General features: G+C 35.1%; 1 protein-coding gene across 1 annotated transcript in view; it reads right to left on the bottom strand.

Moving 5' to 3' along the window:
* SCARB2 (scavenger receptor class B member 2) overlaps nucleotides 1-18,345 on the bottom strand; it is a 77,760-nt gene that overhangs the window by 29,849 nt on the left and 29,566 nt on the right. The window contains exon 2 of the mRNA XM_051964392.1: nucleotides 8,816-8,973. Within this exon, the coding sequence (XP_051820352.1) occupies nucleotides 8,816-8,973 (158 nt within the window). The remainder of the gene's footprint in view (nucleotides 1-8,815; nucleotides 8,974-18,345) is intronic.

Below are 18,345 nucleotides of genomic sequence, written 5' to 3'. Positions count from 1 at the left end.
TGCTCATGGTCACACAGATAGCAAATGGCAGTGCTGGGACTTAAACATCCATGTCTTCTGATGTTACATAACTATCTACCCCGCAAATTGGTAAAAAGCTTTCAGAAATGGTGAAAATGTCAGTTTCCTCATCCATAGAATGGGAGAGTTAGATTGAATGATTTCTAAGGTTCTTTTTGTTTCTAAAATTTAATGATTCCCTTTTGTCCCTTTGTCCTCATCTCACCTCATCGCCCAGATGTTTCCCTCATTATCTCCTCCTTCACTTTTATCTCCCAGAGAGTGACTCTTCTCCTTTATCAAGGTAAACTCCTCTTTATAAATATAAACTCCTCAGTACAAGTGCTGCTGTTCCATCCCCTCTCCTCCAACAGATTGCTCTCTCCATTTATACCTACTCTTTCACTAATCTTCAATCTCTATTTACTGGCTGCTTCCCTGATGCTTATAAACATGCTCATGCCTTCCCCTTCTTCAAAAATTGCTAACTTGGTCCACCTGACCTGTTAGCTCTTTGTTGTTTTGAAGACAATTCAGGGTTAAATGACTTGCGAGAGTCACACAGCTAGCAAGAGTCTGAGCCCAGATTTGAAGTCATGGCTGGTGTTCTATCCATGGAACCAACTAGCTGCCCCTCCCTGTTAGCATTTGTTCTATGACTCTTCTTTCTTTCATGGCTAGATTTCTTTAAAGATGTCTACAAATGATGAGTACTTCTCCTTTCCTCTCACTCCCTTCTTTGGAACCTGGCTTCCTGCTTTATTATTAAATATTCTTGCCTCAATTGAAATGGCTCTCTCCGAAGTTACCAACAATCTCTTTTTGAATTTATTTATTTTAATACACATTGCTTTATGAATCATATTGGGAGAAAAAAAGCAGAACAAACCTTGGGAGAGAAAAAAAAAACAGTAAAAAGAAGTGAACATAGCACGTGTTCATTTACATTCACTATCCATAGTTCTTTTTCTGGATGCAGATGGCATTTTCTCTCCAAAGTCTATTGGGATTGCTTCCAATCACTGAACCACTGAGAAGACCCAAAGCTTTCATAGTTAATCATCGCACATTCTTGCATATACAACGTATTCCTGCTTCTGTTTGTTTCACTCACTATCAGTGCATATAAGTTTTTCCAGACCTTTTTAAAATCAGTTTCTTCATCATTTTTTATAGAACAATAATATTCCATTACCTAAATATACTACAGCTTATTCAGCCATTCCACAACTGATGAGCATCTACTCATTTTTCAGTTCTTTGCTACCACAAAAAGAGCTGCTACAAACATTTTTGTACATGTGGGTTCTTTTCCCACCTTTATGATTTCCTTGGGATACAGACCCAGTGGGGGCACAGCTGGGTCATAAGGAATGTACAGTTTTATACTCCTTTGGGCATAATTCCATATTGCTCTCTGGAATGGTTGGAGCATTTCACAACTCCACCAATAATGCATGTGTCCCAGTTTTCCTATATCCCCTTTAACATTTATTATTATCTTCTCCTGTCATATTTAGCTAATTTGAGAGGTATAAGGTGGTATCTCATAGTTGTTTTTATTTGTATTTCTCTGATTGAGCATTTTTTATATAATCATAAATGGCTTTAATTTAATCATCTGAAATTTGTCTTCATATCTTGTGATCATTTATCAATTGGGGAATAATGTGTATTCTTATAAGTTTGACACAGTTCTTTCTATATTTTAGAAATGAGACCTTTATCAGAAACAATGGCTTCAAAGATTTTTCCCAGCTTTGTACTTCCCTTTTAATCTTGTTTCTATTGTTTTTGTTTGTGTAAAAACTTTTTAATTTAATGAATCAAAATTGTCCATTTTGACTTTCATATGTGCTCTAGTTCTTTGATCAAAAATTCCTTCCTTCTCCAAGGATCTAATAGGTAAACCTTGCTCTCCTAATTTGTTTATGGTATCATCCTTTATGACCAAATCATGTACTCATATTGACCTTATTTTGGTATAGAGTGTAAGATCTATGCCAACTTTCTGTTTTCTTATTTTCTAGTTTTCCCAGCAATTTTTGTCAAATAGTGAGTTCTTATTCCAGAAGCTGGAGTTTGGGAGTTTATCAAATACTAAATTAGTATAGATTATCATGTATTTAATCGATTCCAGTGACCTACCAGTCTATTTCTTAGCCTGTATCAAATGGCTTTGATGACTGCTGCTATACAATATAGTTTTATGTTTGGTACCGCTAAGCCACCATTTTTTGCATTTTTTTCATTAATTCCCTTGACATTCATGACCTTTGTTCTTCCAGATGAATTCTGTTATTATTTTTTCTAGTTCTATAAAATATTTTTTGACCGTTTGATTGGCACTGAACAAGTAGATTAATTTAGGCAGAATTGTATTATTATATTAGCTTGGCTTACCCACGAGCAACTGATAATTTTCCAGTTGTTTAGATCTGACTTCATTTGTGTGAGAAGTGTTATATAATTGTATTCATATATTTTTTGGGTTTGTCTTGACAGACAGACACCCAAATATTTTATTTTGGCTATAGTTATTTTAAATGCAATTTCTCTTTCTATTTCTTGCTGATGGGCTTTATCAATAATATATAGAAATCCTGATGATTTTTGTGGATTTATTTTATATCTTGCAACTTTGCTAAAGCTGTTAATTGTTTCCAGTAGGTTTATGGATGGTTTTCTAGAATTCTCTAAATATATCATCATATCATCTGCAAAGAATATTAGTTTTATTTCCTATTGCCTATTCTAATTCCCTTAATTTGTATTTCTTTTCTTATTGATAAAGCCAACATTTCTAGTACAATGTTGAATAATAGTGGTAATAATGGGCACCCTTGTTTCACCCCTAATTTTATTGGGAATGCATCCAGCTTCTCTCCATTATAAATAATGTTGCCATTAGTTTTAAATAGATGCTGCTTATTATTTTAAGGAAAGCTCCATTTATCCCTATGCTCTCTAGCATTTTTAATAGGAATGAGTGCCGTCTTTTGTCAAAAGTCTTTTCTGCATTGATTGAGATTATTATATGATTTCTATTGGTTTTGTTATTATTGATATGCTCAATAATGATAATAGTTTTTCAAATAGTTATTAAAGCAGCCTGCATTCCTGGTATAACTTCCACTTGGTTAAAGTGTATTATCTTCCTGATAAACTGTTGTAATCTCTTTGCTAATATTTTATTTAAAATTTTTGCATCAATATTCATTAGGTAGATTGATCTGTAATTTTCTTTCTCTCTTTTGGCCTTTCGTCATTTAGGGATCAGCACCATATTTGTATCATAAAACGAATCTGCAGGACTCCTTCTCTTCACCTATTTTTTCCAAATAGTTTATGTAGTATTGAAATTAATCATCCTTTAAAAGTTCGGTAGAATTCATTTGTGAATCCATCTGTCCCTAGAGATTTTTTTCTTAGGGAGTTCATTAATGGCTTTTAAAATTTCTTTTTCTAAAATGGGATTATTTAAGTAATTTATTTCTTCTTCTGTTAATTTGGGCAACTTCGATTTTTGTAAATATTCATCCATTTCAGTTAGATTGTTGGATTTGTTGCCAAACAGTTGGGCAAAAATTGCCTTAATTTTTTTTCATTGGTGGTAAATTTACCCTTTTTATTTTTGATGCTAGTGGTTTGGTTTTTTCTTTCCTTTTTCTAATCAAATTAGCTAAAGGTTTATTTATTTTGTTGTTTTTTTCATAAAATTAACTCTTAGTTTTATTTATTAGTTCAATAGTTTTCTTAGTTTCAACTTTATTAATCTCTGAGTTTCAGAACTTCTAATTTGATATTTAATTGGGTTTTTAAATTTATTCTTTTTCTAGTCAATAATCTCTTAATTGCCAAATTTAATGGGCTTTTCTTAGTGCTCATCTTTCTTAAGACTATTGATCACCTTATTCTACTTTCTCTCTTTTAGAGGTTTTTACAACCCCATTCTCTTCTGCTTCTTCTTATACCTGACCAGACTTATCCTTCTTAATGTCCTTTATTGCCTCTTCATCTTGGTCATGCCTGCTGATCATGAGAATCCCCTAGGACTTTGTATTAGGCTCCCTTCCATTCCCTAACTATACTATTTCCCTTGGTATTATCACCAACTACCATGAATTCAAGAACCATCTCTATGTAGATAATTCTCAGATATATTCATCTACTTTAACTTATCCTGATCTCCAGTCTCATATCTTAAACTGTTTCCTGGACATCATGAACTGCATGTTCGATATGAACATCTTAAATTCAAATCCAAGCTTATTCTTTCCCCTCAAGATTGCCCGTCTTCCAAACTTCCTTATTTACTGTTAAAAGTATCAACAGGCTCCCGGATGCCCAGGTCACAACCTAGTTATCATACTCACTTCCCCATCATTAATCTGTTGTCAAGTCCTATACAATACATTTTCACAATATCTCTTATACACGATCCCCTCTCTCCTATGATACTGCCACCAAACTGGTAGGAGCCTTCATTTCCCCACTCTTGCATTATTACAATATTCTGCTGATTGGTCTCTCTTTTTGAGTTCTTCCCCACCCCAGTCCACTTCAGATTCACCTGTCAAAGTGACTTTCCTAAATCCAACCCAATTCAATCCAAATCATACCCCTTACTCTGTTTAATAAACCCCAGTGGCTCCCTATCACCTATGGGATCAAATATCAAAATCTTCTGTTTGATTTTTAAAACCCTTCATAACCTTGCCCCTCATGTCTACCTTTCCAGTCTTCTATCATTTAACTTTCCTTCACATATTCTGTGATCCATTGATTTGCTGTTCCTAGAACAAAACACTCAATTTTCTGACTCCTCCATACCTGGAACACTTTCCTCACCTCCACCTACTGGCTTTCTTCATTTCTCGGCTAAACTCCAACATTCTATAAGAAGGCTTTCTTGATCCCACTTAATGCTAGTATCTAAATTTTCTCATTTGACCCTCTAAAGAACCTTATGAGGATGCTATTATTATCCCTATTTTACACATGAAAAAATTAAAGCAAACAGGTTAACTGACTTGCCCAGTCACATGCCTAGTGTCTGAGGTTGAATTTGAACTCAGTTCTTCCTAACTATGATATTCAAGATCTAATGTTCTAGCCACTAAATCACCACCAATAAAAAAAAAAAAAATCTCTGAGTAGGCAAAAAAGATCACACCAATGTCATGAACTTTATTTATAAAGAAATCCATCAGGTCCTAATTTTATGCTTATCTCTAAAAACTTGAGCTCTTGTTTTCCCAGAGTGCAGTTAACAAGAGCTTATGGATCATAATGACAGACTCAAAAGAGGATTTTCTGTTAGTTATGGGAATGGTGACAGCAAGGGCGGTAGTTGAGAAATTACAGAAACATCTCATTCCTATGAGAATTGAAAAAGTTATTGTCTGTCCAAGCAAATAGCCAAGGTCTTTATATTCAAGAGATCTCAGAGGAGTCACTGCACAATGGAATGACTGTAAGCCCTCCAGAAAGGTTAATTTATATTCAGCAAAATTTTTATAGAGGACATAGAAGAAGTTGAATGGCTATTCTAAGCAACTCAGTCATCAGATATCCTTTAGAGAAAGATATGCACCCAAAATAGTTAAAGATTTCCAAGGTTCTGCACACAGGAGCATTGTAAATTATCTAGAAAACTCATTTAAATGAAATGCCTGAAAAAATGGCATATTGCTGCACATTTATGCAAATGTGGTTCATGTCTGCTGGTCAGTCAGTCAATAAACATTTATTAAGGATTTAATATGTGCCAAGAACTGTACTAAGCACTGGTAAAAGGAACAAATTCATTTCTTAAGGTCAAGGTGATCTAATTGTAAAAGCAAGCAAATCCAGACTCCCTGCCACATATATGAACTTAGCTTCATAACTTTTCCACTGTGTGTGTGTGTGTGTGTGTGTGTGTGTGTGTGTGTGTGTGTGAGAGAGAGAGAGAGAGAGAGAGAGAGAGAAATAGAGAAAGAAAGAAAGAGAGAGAGAGAGAGACCAAAGAGAGAGAGAAAAAAAAAGAGAGAGAAAGAGAGAATGATAGAGAGAATTGGGGTAAAGTGACTTTTTCAGGGTCACACAGCTAGGAAGTATTAAGTATCTAAAGCTTAATTTGAACTCGGTTCCTCCTGACTCCTACAGTACGTACCATATAGCTGCCCCTAACTTTTAACTTTTCCAAAAGGAAAATTGAATACCTTTCTACCACAGAAGTAAACTCACGATGGTAATCCATTAAATTCTTCAAATTAAGTTTTGAAATCCTATAGAATGTATTGGCCTTTGGCTCAAAACAATAAATTTCTGAGTGAGTTCAAATCCTACCTTGGACATTGATAGCTGTGTGAACCTGGTCAGTTATTCAACTTCTGTCAGGTTATGAGGATCAAATGAAATATTATATAAAAGTGCTTTGTATACTTTAAAGTATTCTATATAAATATTAGTTATTATTATTAGGCATTGTTATTATTCAACAAGAACGTTAGAGGCAGTTAGAAGGCACAGTGGATAGAACGCTGAAGTCGGAAGGATCTGACTTCAAATATGACCTCAGACACTTAACACTTCCTTACCTGTGTGACCCTGGAAAGTCTGCTTAACTCTAATTGTATCACAGAAGAAAACAAAAACAAAAACAAGTACTTATTGTTTATTATGTTGGAGGTCCCATGCTAAAGAGTCTGATTGTTATATAGAATTTTTGGAAAATGCTATCATGAGACTCAAGTTGTTTATAATCTACTTTTCCCAATCTCTCTATAATCTACCTCAGTCTTGTTCCTGTTGGCTATTTCACTGACTTTTTTCCATTTGTGTCTAGTGAGAGTAGCCTGAATGACTTCCTCTTTTACCCAAGTCCTCATTCTATAATTACTGGCAGGATCAGTCATCCCAAATTCTAAACTAGGAAGAATTTCATTGAGTCAATGGTAGTAGAGGCATTAGTGTTTGAAATTGTCTGTTTCTTCACCAATCCAAACACTAAAGAGCACTTTCCAGTCCAAGCGGAGGAGAGCCAGAACTACTCAATGACTAAAAGCAAATATGGAAAATCATACTGATTAAAACTCTCCCTGAAGACTCCCAGTTCTTCTGCATTTATCCCTTCTACCACCACCTCTGCCACCCAGCCATCACAATTATCACAGCTGCTAAGTACCACATGAAAGTCTTTAGCAGGGATCTTTCCTTAAAACTATCTGTCCCTTTTATACAGAGAAATGTCCTCAGGATTGGTGACTGGTCACAAAACTTTCACTTTTCTGGGCAAGTCTGGGACCAACATGTCGAGTCCTGGGGTGAACAGGGCTACCAGGGTGCCTAAGGAAAAGGAAATTGGCCCAGATCAGAAAAAACAAAGCCAGTTAAAGCTTCTGTGCCAATCAGTATTAAGAACGTGCCCTTGAGTATCCTCTGTACTTCTAATTCAATTATTTGGGTCCTGATTGACTCAGATTGAATGTAAATAATAGCTCTGGCTAGAAACCCAGAGTTTTCTTCTTCCACATTCATTCATTCATTTATTTAGGTTTTTTTTTTGGGGGGGGGAGGGAGGAGACATTAAGTGAAAGAGATTGATTGTCTCTATTGCTACCTACCCTTAATCACTGAATATGGTCTCAGTCAAACTGAGATCTGTAAAAGGTCTAAGCTTAAAAAGGGCAAGGTTTCCCATTGGCCATCCAGAGCCATCTCTAATCATCCTGATCTGGGGCTTGCCTCTGGACCAAGATGGCTCAAGAAGAGCAAAATGAGAAAGGTAACCTTGCACAGCCTTCCCTTACTTAAATCCAATTCAGTTATGTGTTATGGCATGATCCTCTTCAAGAACAAAGGACAAACAAAACCAACTTCTACTCTGGGTGAGAAAGGGAGATTGAGTCTCAGAAAAAACAAAACTGGTTTTCTATTTTTCCAACTGAGACTGAGGGAGCTACATTTTAAACACTAAGCAATCCATTTTGTTAACCTACTCAACATATCCAAAAATGGAATCGACTGTCTTTTCCATCTGTCTCTATTTTTCTTAGTATTTTCAAGAATCCTACTCTCCTTTCATTCACTCACTGGTGCGACCTCAATCATACTCAGTTCTTCCGTGGCCTCACACAGCACATCTAATCAGTTGTCCAGTCTTATCTACCCCAGGTTTAAAGCATCTCTTCTCTCTATTCACAGAGTTCTAGTTCAGAGCCACATCACTTCTCTCTTTGGATAGTACAATAACCTCCTAATTGATCTCCCAGACTCAAGTCTTTCCTTTTTTTCAAACCATCCTCTATCCTCTTCACTGTTGCCAAAATGAATAGTCCTCAAGGAAGGGTCCAAAAAATATTACCTCACTTCTCAAAAAGTTTCAGTGGCTCCTATTGCCTTTAGGATAAAATACAAACACCTACATTTGCTAAAGAGCCCTTTATGACCTGACTCCAGCTTTCTTCTCCTTATAATATTTTATCCTTCCCCTTCACACTCTTGGTGTTGCTATCAAACAGTCAAGGGATCTCAAGATTACTGCTGTATTTCCCCTAGAAGCTATACCCTATCAACAGGAACTATTTAATTTTTTTTCATTTTATCTATTTCACTCAGCATAGAGCCTAGCACATAGTAGGTGCTTAACAAATGCTTAGTGTTTGACTGAACAACAACCTAGGATTTAAGACAAGCAACTGATTTTTTCTCATTTACGGTAGAATGAGTTGGTCCCTAGCAGTAACAGGTATCTGGTTCCACAAGAAGGCTACCCAAGACATGGGAGTCTTTCTTGGATTAGCAAACTAGGAGATGATTTAAAACTTACCTATAGGTATATGGTCCCACTTCTTCCACATGAGGGTCCTCTCCTTGGAGGATTTCATCTGGATTGGTGACATTGAAGAAATAGAACTGCATATATATTGGAGGAGGCGGGTTTTCCCAGGAGTCAAATATCTCAGTACCATTCTTTAACACAGTGTTCTGGGAAAGAAAAAAAAAAGAAAGGTTTACAATATTTGTAGATTGTGTTGGCTATAAGTAGCAGGAGGAAAAAACAAATCTTCCCAAGGTGACCTGCCTAATCTTAATATATATATATATACACACACACATGTGTAATATATGAATGTTTCATATAAACACACTATCTGAAGCATTTATTTTCTTAAAATAGTGACCTTAGCAACCATCAACAAAATATTCAAATATGCAAACAAGAATTTAAAAAATCAATCACTCAAAATCACAAACTTCTGTCATTTGAGGTTTGGTTTTTATGCACACATTAATTTCAACAAGATAGCAACAAAACAACTTATTTATTTCTTATATCTTTCTGCACTATTTCTCTTGTTGTTTTCCACATTTTATTGCTACCACACAATTGGGATTAGTGAACTTCTTTGCTCAATCTACAAATCTCTGCTCTTCTTCATCTCATAATCATCTTTCCAAATCTCTTTTTTAATCTTTATATTTGCCTTTTTCTATGATGCAATGATTATAATATATGGCACTCATACAGCATAATTTGTTCTGTTTCTAATTGGTTGAACACATCATATTTCCAGGTTTTTGCTATTATAACAAAGCTGCTAAGAATATTTATGTTAGGTAAGTGGATTTTTTTTCCCTGAAAACTTTATATATCGCTTTAGAGCTTGCCTAATACTCAGAATAAATATGTTACATAGGTATTTCTTTCCACTGTATTGCAAAGAAAAGTGAGGTCCATAGAGATTATAGACTGTTGCAATCTGTATGGTAAAATTGTTATCAAAAATCCTTTATCTTAAAGGTTTTGTATGAAGATCATATTTCCCCCAAAAAAACCACCGTGGTTGACTTAAGTTAAAGAAGGGTCATGAAAGATCAAGGAAGAAGCCTCTATTTCTCCCTATAAAGCCAAGCAAATATCTGAAAAGGAGTGAGAAAATCCTTCTGGAGTGGACCAAAAACCAACCATCAGCCAATGGGGGTTGGGAAAAGGGTTGTGCTGTTCATGAGGATGTCCTACCAATTTCTTTTCCTGAGATTCAGGTATTTATATTTTCTATCCTTGTTCTGTTAATCTGGGAATTTCATTATTTTTCTAAATATGTATCCATTCATTTACTGTCAATTTTACTTGGCTTGTATTTGAAAAAAAAAAGAAAGAAAAATAAGTTCCTTTGAAAAAAAGACTAGAACTTAAAAAGAGACTAATTCAAAAGAATTGGTGAATCAGAGAACAAATTATAAACAAGTGACAATTTCATCAAAGAAATGACAACAATGAGATCTCCCCAGCTCTTTATATGTTATTTACTTTTTGATTCTCAGTGTTATTATTATTATTTTACAGATAAAGAAACTGAGGCTGAGAGAGGTTAACAGACTAGCCTGGGATACAGCTATCAAACAGTCAAGAGACCTCAATCCAGTTCTTCATCCCCTATACCAGAGTCCTGTTGTTCAGTCATTCCAGTCATATCCAATTCTACCTGAAACATTTGGGATTTTCTTGGCAAGACAAGAGTGGTTTGTCATTTTCTTTTCCAACTCATTTTATAAATAAGGAACTGAGGCAAACAGGGTTAGAGAAATTGCTGCCCAATGCCATTCAATTAGTAAGTATCCGAAGGCTAGAGTTGAATTCAGGGATTCCAAACTCTAAAGCCAGCGTTCTATCCACCTACATGCCCTACACTTGGGCCATACAGTCAATAAGCTTCTGAGGTAGAATTTGAACTCAGTTCTTTCAGAACATATTTGTGCCACTTCATTGGTGGGCACCAATGAGAAAGACAACATAAATTTCTGGAATGCAGACAAAGCAGCTGTGAGTGGGAAGGTTATATTTCTAAGCTATGTAGTTGAATAATTTCTCTTTTTAAATATTTTGTTTCAATATTTTACTCAAAATTGTAAGTATTTCTCAAAAACGTAAAAAATTTTAACATTAAAAAAATTTTGAATTCCAAATTCTTTCCCTTCCTTGTGCCCCTTCCCCATCCTTGAGAAGGAAAGCAATTTGATGTTATTTTGTAAAATCATGCAAAAGATATTCTCAATAAAAGTAAAGTAAAGTAAAGAAAGTTTGGAATTTTTTTTTAAGTCTTTCAATCTGCATCCAGAATTCATCAGTTAGTTCTCTCTCAGAAGGCGGATGGCATTTTTCATTACTAGATTTTGCTTTGCTCTAAGTAGCTAAGATTTATAGCTGATCATCCAGCATTCAATAGCTCTGTGGTCCTAGGCAGATCACTTAAATATCCTCAGCCTTTCTTTCACCCAGGTGATGTGATCTATAGTTTGGAGTTTGTCACCCGATGATGGCAGGTACTGAAAGTTGTGAAGAATTCACTATTATCATTCTCTTTGGCAAAAGGTAGATTTATTTAGGGGAATAGGTAACAAACATAATGAAGGGACAATAGACACTGGGAATGGTAAATATGAAATAGAGTGGGAGAAAGATAAGTTCTTCAGTGGAAATCACAATCACCCAGTAGAAAAGGAGCACCCATGAGGTTGGGGCATGCCCTTAGCTGGCAGACTAATCCTAAAGGGTCTTAGCACCCTAAAAGTGTTAGTCATAAGGAGGAGAAGTGGGGTGGAGAAGCGTAGTGGAATTAGGGAAGATACCATGTGGCATGGGACACAGAGGCAGCGTGCGGTGGCCTGATGACTCAAAGGCAGACAGCAGCAAAGCCAAATGTTTAAAGAGAACATTTAGCCTCAAGGTCTTGATACAACTTGGATTTCTGATTGAATTACCTTTAGAAGATGGGACTAAGGAACTACACTGATCGCCATTATGTGAGCCTTTTTCCTGCTTGTTTAAGGGGTTAATGTTTTTTTAAATTTTTAATAGCTTTTTATTTACAAGTTATATGCATAGGTAATTTTACAATATTGACAATTGTCAAACCTTTTGTTCCAATTTTTCCCCTCCTTCCCCCACCCCCTCCCCTAGATGGCAGGATGACCAATACATGTTAAATATATTAAAGTATAAAGTAAATACCAAATAAATATACATGTTAAAGGGTTAATTTTTATCAATTCCTTGATTAACCACACCTAATATGGAAGACCTCATCACAAGCACAATTTTTTTGCAAGGAAGGATTTCACTTCTCTCCTGCTTTGAAGCACCAAAAGCTGAGCACTCTAGTTTTGTATTTTGTTTAGTCTCATATCTTATTTATTCCACTGCTTCCCCAGCCATCTCCAGGCATCCAGAAGAGACTTTGCATAGCCCTCACTCACTTAAATCCGATTCATTCGTAAGTCACGGTATCACCTTCCCGATGTGATCCTCTTCCAGAAAAAAGTACAAACAAGAACAGTTGATTCCCATGTAATGTCACTGTTATCCTGGCTCTGCTCATTTCACTTTGCATCAGTTTGTATTCTAAGTGCTCTTGTCAAAGAGAAAGGCTAGGCTTATGAATGAAAGGATAAACAAGTAATAAAATCAGATTTTAGCAAACAGAACTCCCAGTCAAGTACCTCGCTTGACTCCTTGAGCAAAGCAAGCAAATCTAGCCAGCTTTTTCTCACAAAGATTCTACACCATCCAATTCTACTTCAGCATCTCTTCCAAAAAATCAAACACTGCAAAAACCTTTCTCTTTTCAATTTTTCCATCTCAAGTCTAGGTGGCGCTGAAGGGCAATAATTGGGATTCCAATCTTTTTCGCCCAATCAGGAGGACCCAAATTCTCATGGTCAACCCACTAGTCCAGCTATTATTTTCTGCAGTCAGTGAGCAACTTATTTCCTTTCTTTTTTCTTTTCTTTTCTTTTCTTTTTTTAAAAACTCCTTGCAGAATCATCTCCTTTTCATCATCAGACTCTTTCTCATCAGACTCTCAGTCTTGGTCCCAATACTTCCAGCAGCTTAAATCAGATCCTCCTAGAACTAACAACATAGCAAATTTCCCCTATGAAATCAACAATCTTTTATTGAATCATCTCTCAACTCCAAATAAAACTATATGATTTTTCATTTTTTTGGAGTTTTGCTCTCCTAAGTCTTAAAATAGTTACTTGCATATGAACTGAGGGTTCATAATGCCTTATGGTACCCACCAGCTCTCAAAATAGTCCTTGAAATGGTTTTTCTTCATACTTATATTGTCAGTTTTTAATGGGAAAGGGGAAAAATTTCATAACGCTTCTATTAAGTTCCAGACATTGCATATAGTGCTTTACAAATATTATCTCTTTTGATTTTTACAGCAATCCTGGGGAAATAGGTGCTATTATTATCCCCATTTTGAGGGGAAATTGAGGCAGACAGAGTCAAGGTTACACAACTAATGGGTCAGGCCAGACTCCAGTAGTATTGATTCTAGACCTAGTACTTCATTGCCTAGCTACTTCTTTCTCTAATTTTTTAAGGGAAAGATGTGAAACATGCAACCTTGCACCCAGCAGAGTTCCTTATATACAACATATACAATATAGTGAGATCTATTTCTCTTTTTTCCTTTCCTTTCCTTTTTTTTTTTTTGTGGCAATTGGGGTTAAGTGACTTGCCCAGGGTCACACAGCCAGAAAGTGTTAAATGTCTGAAGCCAGATTTGAACTCAGGTCCTCCTGACTTCAGGGTTGGTACTATATCCACTGTACCACCTAGCTGCTCCTAAGATCTATTTCTATATGAGTTTGATACTATTGCTTTAAACCACCAAATTTACTGTACAAATGAGGTGTTACCCAACATCTTTTATAAATTGGTTTAAAATTTTATATTTTCAAAACAATTTCATTTCTAACTTGAATTGCTCAAATCTTAACTGACAAGTCTATTTCTTTACACATTTTCTTTTCCTTCCATCCTTCCTCCTTTCTTTCTCTTTCTTTCTTTCTTTTTTCTCTCTCTGTCTTTCTTTCTTTCTTTTAGCAACAAACAAGACTTTACATGAGGGAAGAATATTAAGGACTAGTGTCCCCAACTCAAGCAACACAAGGCGCTTTATCTGATTGAAGAATTGTTCTCATAACCTATTAAAAACAAACTAAGCTGGATATATTCTTGAACTGTAATTTTTTTCTTTTTTTGCCTTGTTCATATATGTAAGTCCTTATACAATGACATAATAGGCTCCTAATACATCTTTGTTGCCTTAAAAAAAATACAACAAAGTTATTTTTTCAGGTATCTGAAAAAGGCAGCGTTTTATGTTATCTGTTTAATTTTTTATGCAAAAATATTCTTTGTTTTTTTCATCACCAAACTGCTCTATATCTATATATTTCATCAACAAACTGCTTTTACATCTGTAATAGTGAGTAATCACAAAATTCCTGCAGCTCAACATATAGAACATTTGTGGAGTTGAACTGAACTTCCCTGGCTCTTTCTATTGAGCCATAACTATACTCTAGCTCAGTGCTAATGGACTTGATGTTGTGAGATAATAAAGCAAACCTTTACTTGACCACTGAGTCAGCCAGAGCTACTAACTCAGCTTTTTTTAAACAGATTTTTTTTTTTTAACTTCTGCTCTCACTTTCTTCTTCCTCTTTCCAGAACATGTGATGTGGAACTTTCTCTGGATTCTTCCCCACTCTCCACTTCTACCAGATGGCAAATTGGTCACACATAGATTAGTATATGTACTGCCTAAGTGGGGGTCTAAGGATGGTCCTTGGACACCTGACTGTATTTTCTACTTATGTTCAGTTCACTGAGGAGATAACCAGATAGTAATCCTGAGGTAATCCTTGTGTATTCAAGAGATCAGAAACTCCTGGGTCCCTCAAACAAACCTAGCAGTTTTGTGTATATTCAAAATTTATTGGTTTTGAACCCATTTGTGAAAAATGTTAAAATGTAATTCTTTTTACATTTGGCAGTACCAATTGCCTAGCTATAGCTAGAAGTAGGAAGAGTTTTCTGCAAATAAGTCCTTTTAAAGAGATGACCATGAAGGGATGATAGGCCCCAAAAGAGACTTGGCTAGTGGGAAGACATGGACTTCAAGAAAGCTTCAAGAATTGTAGAAAGATGGGTGAAAAATTTATTCAATAGTCCTACTAAATGTCCAGTGTTTTAAATATTTACATCAAGAATATATTAAGAGTCATTTTATCAATTTGATTTGTATTTTGTACTTTAAGTATTATTTTTGTATGAAAAAATAAATAGCTGTCTTATACCTCATTGCTATACTTAAATTGAGTATCTTTCTATTCCCTTTTGGGGGATCCTACACATAAACTATACTAAGTTTTATGGGTTTGGGGATAGGAGCTAAAGAGCTAGAGCATGTGATTAAAGAGCTGACCTCTATCATTCTAGTTTTTGCTTTCCTCCCAAATGACCTGAGTTTACCTGGATGAGTCTAGAGTTAAGGACCTTTTCAGTTCCTCCCAGGTTCTATGCCTAGTTCTGGAGTACAAAAAGAAGACACATAAAACAGGTATTTTTTTTTTAAATGAAGAGATCAAACAATATTTTAAATAATTTTATATTATTTCATTTGTTAACAATATAAACATCTTGTTCTGAGAATGTGATTTAATATGCTTTGTTTTTTTTTTAAATCTTGGCTGAACACATCAAAAAGTAATAAGATTCAAAGGTATGTCTAAAGTTCAATTTAATTTGATACTGTTTTAATGGTTGTCATAACTGAAATAGATGGTTAAATGGAAAACATGCCTTCTTGGCTGTACTTTCTAAATCATGATAACCATTTTTCATCCAATTCATCATGTATGCAGACATTTTGGGCAAAATCCAGTGAGTTACTTTCCATTTTCCCTAATGTTAACTGGATGTTCCTTTCAAACTAATTGGAAAGAATTACATTTTAACATTTTTCACAAATGGGTTCAAAACCAATACAATTTAACTTACAAAAATTTTAAGCAAGTTAGAAAATTTTATTTCCAAATTTAAACATGCCAAAATTAGAAGAATTTAAGGTAACACTGTTTTTGGTAATAAAAAAACTTAATTTTTAAGTGCCTTACTAATCAGGATGGCTTATCATTATCCACTACTTCAAAGCACAATCATTATACACTTAGGGAGCGGAATGTTGTTATTAATGATTGTTAATGTATTACCATATTTAAAATAATCTAGATAATTTCCATTTTAAAAAAAGCCTTCTCATCAGATCTCATTAAGTAACCATTGTTTTGAATATACTGTGTGGTTAACTAGCTCATGCTAAAGGAATCATCTCTGCCTTTGTGTTTAAAATATTAGTATTATCTTTAAACTCCATTTTCTTTCTGGGAATCTACTTAGTACTGGCCTATTTGTCAAGGGTAATTTTGATTAAAACTAGATAATAAATTCCATAAATCTGCTTAACTGTGAACTGTAATATATCATAAACCACTAAAATCAAAGGAACAAGAGAGCCAGCCCACCCCAACTGTAATACAGAAGCCAGGATTTCCTCATAACATAAATGACATTTGACTGGCATCAAGATGAAGTGAGGTCACCAGTGTTAATTCACATATGGAAAAAAAAAAAGCACAAGAAAGCTTAATTTCTATCTTTTTTTAAAATTAAAACTAAAAATAGAGATTCTACTTTTCTTTCTTCACTTCCATGTGTCTTTCTGCCTGAAACATTGTCTTTATCACTTGCTTGAGCAATGGATTAGATGTTTCCTTGCCTTGTTTTTTAACTATTTTTTCCATCTCTGATCTCCACAAGAGAATTAACAACTAGAATTTATAAAGTGTTTTAAAGTTTGCAAAGAACTACACACACACACACACACACACACACATACACATACACACAATTTCTTGTGGTTCTCACAACATTCCAGTCAGGTGATCACTATTATTATCTCCATTTCATACATGAGAAACAGACTAAATAACCTGCCCCAGTTCCCCAGCTGGCATCTAAATTAGGAATTGAACTCAGGGCTTTCTGGCTCTAAATTCACAGTTCTATCTACTAAGCCACCTCTTTCCCTAAGATTCTTGATGAAGCAGAGGGAACATATATGCTGTTTCTTTTGTGTCCATTGCCTAAGTCCCCTATTCCCCATCCTTATCCCTAGTTCCTAAGTACCACACCAGCATCCAGAGGCAGGACCTATTCCCCATCCTTATCCCTAGTTCCTAAGTACCACACCAGCATCCAGGAGGCAGGACTGTGGAAAATAATGGTTGACTTTAAATCAGTTTAGAAATTCAAAACTTATTCTTCAAAAAACAGGAAAAGGCCTGATTAAATGCCCTCTGGCATTTTTTTTGCCCAACTTCAGCTAGGCTATGCCTTGGGACAATAGCATAATAAATCTTTTTTTTCTCCCATGCTAAATGAAAAAAGGTTTGGCCTATAGCCATTGGTTGGCTTTCTGTATAAGGCATGCCATTGGTGAAATGACTTGGTTAACCCTGACAAGCTTTCTCACACCGGCTCTCTAGCAGCTGCAGTTCAAAGGTCACCTTTGATCCATACACAATTGATAAAGAGGCAGCCAGGCAAATACTGGTCCTGTTGGCTCCATCCAGATGCTCAGTACACAATGGCACAACTGTTGAATAACAACCAAAAGTCAAAGTACACACACATCTTCCCCGACCTTGCTCAATGAAATCAAGATTTTTGAAATAAATACAACTGTTTTTGTTGGAGTTAGAACAGACATAATCTTCCTATTTATTCTTGTGTCTAGTTTCTCTTTTTTAAGGAACCACTTCACAAAAGGTTGCTAAATAGTCAGATTTTCCCAGTATATTGATTGATTTTGCTGTTTTCCTCTTCTTACTTTTTTTTTTTTAAATTGTTCTAAAGGATGGTTCTTTGGAAAGAAGAGTAATACAGGAAATTTTTGGTTATGTAAAACAAAAACTATCAATAAAAACTTTTTTTTAAAAAAGGTGATAAGAGGACCAGGAGATCATTATATACTTCAACAACAATACTATATGATGATCAATTCTGATGGACGTGGCCCTCTTCAACAGTGAGATGAACCAAATCAGTTCCAATAGAGCAGTAATGAACTGAACCAGCTACATCCAGAGAAAGAATTTTGGGAGATGACTATGAACCACTACATAGAATTCCCAATCCCTCTATTTTTGTCCGCCTGCAATTTTGATTTCCTTCACAGGTTAATTGTACACTATTTCAGTCTGATTCTTTTTGTACAGCAAAATAACTGTATGGGCATGTATACATATATTGTATTTAACTTATTTATATAACTATGTTTAGTTATATAAACTATAACATATTTAATATGTATTGGTCAACCTGCCATCTGGGGGTGGGGGGAAAGGAGAGTAAAAATTGGAACAAAAGGTTTTGCAATTGTCAATGCTGAAAAATTACCCATGCGTATAACTTGTAAATAAAAAGCTATAATA

This window comes from Antechinus flavipes, chromosome 6 (assembly GCF_016432865.1).
Source record: "Antechinus flavipes isolate AdamAnt ecotype Samford, QLD, Australia chromosome 6, AdamAnt_v2, whole genome shotgun sequence".
Lineage (NCBI taxonomy): Eukaryota > Metazoa > Chordata > Mammalia > Dasyuromorphia > Dasyuridae > Antechinus > Antechinus flavipes.
This window is presented reverse-complemented; position numbering and strand designations above follow the sequence as displayed.